We start from the raw sequence: 7,367 nt of genomic DNA on the forward strand, positions 1-7,367 counted from the left end.
CACACACACACACACACACACAAAACACTCTCTCCCCCTCTTCCACGTGCACGCGCACACACACATTCTTGCTCTCTCTTCCCCCCCCACACATATACACACTCTCCCTCTCCCACACTTACACCCACACACTTCCCCCCCCCCACACACACCCTCTCTCTTCCACACACAGTGTCTTTCCCCTCCCTCACACACACATTCTCTCTCCCCCTCCCTCACATACACACTCTATCTCCCTTTCTCTCTCTCTCTCTCACACACACACACACACACACACACACACACACACATATAAGTCTTTGCGGTGAATTTGCATTTGCAGATTTGTATTTTTGGATAGATTCTATTGTGTCCAAAAAGCGCACAATCTGTCGGCAGTCAGTGCATGTGACATTTTATAAATTCCTATTTTGGAAACAGAACCTGTCCGGGCCAAGGTTGGGATACAGACAGACTCTAACCTCACACCTTTTAATGCACTGTCTGAGCTGAGATTTTACTTTATTAAATATAAAACCTTAAGTTATCTCGGGAATGTGCCTTCGCCTCAGAGAGACGTACAGCATCCCAACCCAATCTGGTCCCACCTGACTTGGAAGAAGTTCTGGGATTTACATATTAGTTAACTGAAACCCATTCCAAGTGATTAAAGGTTTAACAGCTATTTAGGTTTATTCAAAACATTGCATCAGTTGTATGACACTGTGATCTTTTGCTATAAATTCTGTGTCCTATGCATCCTGCCCCACCAGCTCCTTGCAGAAGCACTGCCCTGAGTTATTGACACCACATAGACCTGTTGGTGTCGTGAGAGGTTCAACTTTACGGCAAGCGGTTGAGTGGGCGGGTGGGAATCCACTTTGCGGCAAGAGGTCGCGGGTGGGCTGCTGGTCGATCCACCTTACGGCAGGAGGTCGAGGGCAGCCGCGCCGTGCTCTTTCACGGAAGGAGGTGTGTTGTGTGGGGCGGGGGGAAGGAATCCACTTGACGGCAGCCGCGCGGTGCTCTTTCACGGCAGGAGGTCGGGGGGCAATCCACTTGACGGCAGGAGGTCGGGTGGGACGGCGGCGCCGCCATGAGCCTGTTCGGTTTGTTCCGCGGCTTCTTCGGCTTCCCGGAGCGGGGCGACGGCCGCGGGTGAGAGCCGGTTCAGGCAGCTTTAAATATACCGAAAATACTCAACAAATACCCCTTAGATCATCTTCAACAACACCCCCCCGGCCCCATTATCCCGCACCCACTGGGGGGCGGGGAGAGAGACCCCCAAATATACCCCAGATATACCCCCAAATATATCCATAAATACCCCAAATATACCCAAATACCCCAGATATACCCAAATATACCCCAAATATAACCATAAATACCCCAAATATAACCATAAATACCCCAAATATACCCCAGATATACCCAAATACCCCAAATATAACCATAAATACCCCAAATATACCCCAGATATACCCAAATATACCCCAAATATAACCATAAATACCCCAAATATACCCCAGATATACCCAAATACCCCAAATATAACCATAAATACCCCAAATATACCCCAGATATACCCAAATATATCCATAAATACCCCAAATACCCCAGATATACCCCCAAATATATCCATAAATACCCCAAATATACCCAAATACCCCAGATATACCCCCAAATATACCCATAAATACCCCAAATACCCCAAATATACCCCAGATATACCCAAATACCCCAAATATACCCAAATATATCCATAAATACCCCAAATATATCCATAAATACCCCAAATATACCCAAATACCCCAAATATACCCCAGATATACCCCCAAATATACCCCAGATATACCCAAATACCCCAAATATACCCAAATATATCCAAATATCCCAAATATATCCATAAATACCCCAAATATACCCAAATACCCCAAATATACCCCAGATATACCCCCAAATATACCCCAGATATACCCAAATACCCCAAATATACCCAAATACCCCAAATATACCCCAAATATACCCAAATACCCCAAATATACCCAAATACCCCAAATATACCCAAATACCCCAAATATACCCCAGATATACCCAAATACCCCAGATATACCCAAATACCCCAAATATACCCAAATACCCCAGATATACCCATAAATACCCCAAATATACCCAAATACCCCAGATATACCCCCAAATATACCCCAAATATACCCAAATACCCCAGATATACCCCCAAATATACCCCAGATATACCCAAATACCCCAAATATACCCAAATACCCCAGATATACCCAAATACCCCAGATATACCCAAATACCCCAGATATACCCATAAATACCCCAGATATACCCAAATACCCCAGATATACCCATAAATACCCCAGATATACCCATAAATACCCCAGATATACCCATAAATACCCCAGATATACCCATAAATACCCCAGATATACCCATAAATACCCCAGATATACCCAAATACCCCAAATATACCCATAAATACCCCAGATATACCCAAATACCCCAGATATACCCATAAATACCCCAGATATACCCAAATACCCCAGATATACCCATAAATACCCCAGATATACCCAAATACCCCAGATATACCCATAAATACCCCAGATATACCCCAGATATACCCAAATATATCCAAATATCCCAAATATAACCATAAATACCCCAAATATACCCATAAATACCCCAGATATACCCCAGATATACCCAAATATATCCAAATATCCCAAATATAACCATAAATACCCCAAATATACCCATAAATACCCCAGATATACCCAAATACCCCAAATATACCCAAATACCCCAAATATACCCATAAATACCCCAAATATACCCCAGATATACCCAAATATACCCCAGATATACCCAAATACCCCAAATATACCCATAAATACCCCACATATACCCATAAATACCCCAAATATACCCATAAATACCCCAGATATAACCATAAATACCCCAAATATACCCAAATACCCCAGATATAACCATAAATACCCCAAATATAACCATAAATACCCCAAATATACCCCAAATACCCCAGATATAACCATAAATACCCCAAATATACCCATAAATACCCCAAATATACCCATAAATACCCCAGATATAACCATAAATACCCCAGATATACCCATAAATACCCCAAATATACCCATAAATACCCCAGATATAACCATAAATACCCCAGATATAACCATAAATACCCCAAATATAACCATAAATACCCCAGATATACCCAAATACCCCAAATATACCCATAAATACCCCAGATATAACCATAAATACCCCAAATATACCCAAATACCCCAAATATACCCAAATACCCCAGATATACCCATAAATACCCCAAATAGACCCATAAATACCCCAAATATACCCAAATACCCCAAATATACCCATAAATACCCCAAATATACCCATAAATACCCCAAATATACCCATAAATACCCCAAATATAACCATAAATACCCCAGATATACCCAAATACCCCAAATATACCCAAATACCCCAAATATACCCATAAATACCCCAAATATACCCATAAATACCCCAGATATAACCATAAATACCCCAAATATACCCAAATACCCCAGATATACCCATAAATACCCCAGATATACCCATAAATACCCCAAATATACCCATACATACCCCAAATATAACCATAAATACCCCAAATATACCCCCAAATATACCCCAGATATACCCAAATACCCCAAATATACCCCCAAATATACCCAAATACCCCAAATATACCCAAATACCCCAAATATACCCAAATACCCCAGATATACCCATAAATACCCCAAATATACCCATAAATACCCCAGATATACCCATAAATACCCCAGATATACCCATAAATACCCCAAATATACCCATAAATACCCCAAATATACCCATAAATACCCCAAATATACCCCAGATATCCCCAAATACCCCAAATATAACCATAAATACCCCAGATATACCCATAAATACCCCAAATATACCCATAAATACCCCAGATATACCCAAATACCCCAAATATACCCAAATAAGATGGGAAAATATAGAAGGAATGAAAAAAAAGTCAGAGTTTCAATACTGAGAAGAAATTTTGCAATTTGACACTTCAAACCTGAAATACTGACCTCAGAATCTCATAAATACCCCAAATATACCCCAGATATCCCCAAATACCCCAAATATACCCATAAATACCCCAAATATACCCATAAATACCCCAAATATACCCATAAATACCCCAGATATACCCAAATACCCCAAATATACCCAAATATACCCCAAATATACCCAAATACCCCAAATATACCCATAAATACCCCAGATATACCCATAAATACCCCAAATATACCCATAAATACCCCAGATATACCCATAAATACCCCAGATATACCCATAAATACCCCAAATATACCCATAAATACCCCAAATATACCCATAAATACCCCAAATATACCCATAAATACCCCAAATATACCCATAAATACCCCAGATATACCCAAATACCCCAGATATACCCAAATACCCCAGATATACCCATAAATACCCCAGATATACCCAAATACCCCAAATATACCCCAGATATACTCATAAATACCCCAGATATACCCATAAATACCCCAGATATACCCAAATACCCCAGATATACCCATAAATACCCCAGATATACCCATAAATACCCCAGATATACCCATAAATACCCCAGATATACCCATAAATACCCCAGATATACCCAAATACCCCAGATATACCCATAAATACCCCAGATATACCCATAAATACCCCAGATATACCCATAAATACCCCAGATATACCCAAATACCCCAGATATACCCATAAATACCCCAAATATACCCATAAATACCCCAGATATACCCTCAATACCCCAGATATACCCTCAATACCCCAGATATACCCAAATACCCCAGATATAACCATAAATACCCCAAATATAACCATAAATACCCCAAATATACCCTCAATTACCCCAGATATACCCTCAATACCCCAAATATACCCTAATACCCCAAATATACCCATAAATACCCCAGATATACCCTCAATACCCCAGATATACCCTCAATACCCCATATATACCCTAATACCCCAAATATACCCTCAATACCCCAAATATACCCATAAATACCCCAAATATACCCATAAATACCCCAAATATACCCTCAATACCCCAAATATACCCATAAATACCCCAAATATACCCTCAATACCCCAAATATACCCATAAATACCCCAAATATACCTTCAATACTCCAGATACACCCCCAAATACTCCAGATACACCCTCAAATACCCCAGATACACCCTCAAATACCCCAGATATACCCTAATACCCCAAATATACCCTAATACCCTAGATATACCCTCAAAAACCCCAGATATACCCATAAATACCCCAGATATACCCTCAAATACCCCACATATACCTTCAAATACCCCAAATACACCCTCTTAAATACCCCAGCTATACCCTTAAATACCCTCTAATATCCCAGCTATACCCTCTAATATCCCTAAAGTAACCCAAATCTGCTGTTAAATATCCCGGAGGTAGCCCGGTGCTCCCTTAAATATTCCTGGGGTAGCCAGGTGCCCCCTTAAATATTCCTGGGGTAGCCGGGTGCCCCCTTAAATATCCCTGAGGTAGCCAGGTGTACCCGATGTGCCCCAGAGTCAAAGTGAGGACTGCGGATGCTGGAGATCAGAGTCGAAATGTGAGGCACTGGAAAAGCACAGCAGGTCAGGCAGCATCCGAGGGTCAATGATTTGGGCAGAAGCCCTTCATCAGGACTGTCCTGTGTACCCTTAAATCTCATGTGCATGTATATAATGTGTGGCAGTCATGGGGTGAGAATGTGGGTAGACAGTGCAAATGCACTCTAAATATCCCTGATAGCTCTGAGATACATCTTAAAAGCCTCTTTACAGCCACCCCTTCCAGCCAGAACAGGGCGATGCACTCTGAAATACTCTGTAAATAGCCTTCATGTTGGAGATTGCCGGCATAATGGGTAATGAAGGTGGTTATCTGGGATTCCTATAGGCATTCGTAGTTGTCACATTTCTTTGATGTTAATGCATTTTTAGTTCCTTTGATCATTTTAGATTGAGGTTTATAAAATCATTAGGAGCACGGATAGGATAAACAGACAAAGTCTTTTCCCTGGGGTGGGTGAGTCCAGAACTAGAGGGGCATAGGTTTAGGGTGAGAGGAGAAAGATATAAAAGGGACCTAAGGGGCAACTTTTTCACGTAGAGGGTGGTGCGTGTGTGGAATGAGCTGCCAGAGGAAGTGGTGGAGGCTGGTACAATGACAGTATTAAAGAGGCATCTGGATGGGGACATGAGTAGGAAGGGTTTGGAGGGATATGGGCCGAGTGCTGGCAGGTGGGACTAGATTGGGTTGGGATATCTCGTCAGCACGGACGGGTTGGACCGCAGGGTCTGTTCCCGTGCTGTACGTCCCTATGACGTCAATAAAGCGAGATCTTTATCAACTGGGCCAGTGGGTTGAGGAATGACAGGTGGAGTTTAATTTAGGTAAATGCGAGTTGTTGCATTTTGGGAAAGCAGACCAGAGCAGGACTTACAGAGTCAGTGGTAGGGCCCTGGTGGAGTGTTACAGCACAGTGCAATCTCGGGGTAAAGGTTCGTAGCTCCTTTTGAAAGTGGAGATACAGGTAGACAGGCCAGTGAAAAAGGCTTTCCGCAGTGATTGCTTTCATCGTTCAGACCACTGAGTGGCGGAGTTGGGACGTGGTGCTGCAGCTGTACAAGACGTGGGCGAGGTCACATTTGGAGTACTGTGCGCTAGAGGTCTGCTCACCCTAGCACAGAAAGGATATTATTAAACTAGAAAGAGTGCAGAAAAGATTGACTAGGATACCACATGGACTGGAAGGTTTGAGTTGGAAGGTGAGGTTGGGCTGGCTGGGAGCGTAGAAGACTGAGGGATGACGTTTATAGAAAATCATGAGGCACAGATAAAGTTGATCACCAACTGCTTTTCCCCAGGATAGGGGAGTCGTAACACGAGGTTTAAGGTGAGAGGGGAGACATACAAAAGGGTCCAGAGGGGGAACTTTTTCCACACAGATGGTGGTGAGTGTCTGGAACAGGTAACGGTGAAGATGACTACAATTTTGCCATTTTAAGATACGTTTGGACAGGTGCGTGGATGGGATACGTCTGGAGGGATACAGACCAAACACAGGCAAATGGGACTAGACTAATTGTTGAAACTGGGTGGCATAGGCAAGATGGGCCGAAGGGCCTACATGCCAACTAGATATCCGAAATTAACCTAGTAGCTGAATAGACTGGATTTTTCTTTT

General features: G+C 42.2%; 1 protein-coding gene across 2 annotated transcripts in view; it reads left to right on the forward strand.

The window, feature by feature from the left end:
• The first annotated feature begins 1,004 nt into the window (after positions 1-1,004).
• hax1 (HCLS1 associated protein X-1) overlaps positions 1,005-7,367 on the forward strand; it is a 46,433-nt gene continuing 40,070 nt past the window's right edge. Inside the window, exon 1 of one of the 2 annotated variants that reach the window (XM_087985003.1) lies at positions 1,005-1,137. In XM_087985003.1, the coding sequence (XP_087841129.1) occupies positions 1,076-1,137 (62 nt within the window). In that variant the 5' untranslated portion in view covers positions 1,005-1,075. Of the gene's footprint in view, positions 1,138-5,413; positions 5,773-7,367 lie in introns of those variants that run through there. The other variant, XM_087985004.1, reaches the window with a different exon arrangement.

Source organism: Chiloscyllium plagiosum, unplaced genomic scaffold (genome assembly GCF_037043375.1).
Source record: "Chiloscyllium plagiosum isolate Xiang-an unplaced genomic scaffold, Cpla_swu_hap1 HiC_scaffold_50, whole genome shotgun sequence".
Taxonomy (NCBI): domain Eukaryota; kingdom Metazoa; phylum Chordata; class Chondrichthyes; order Orectolobiformes; family Hemiscylliidae; genus Chiloscyllium; species Chiloscyllium plagiosum.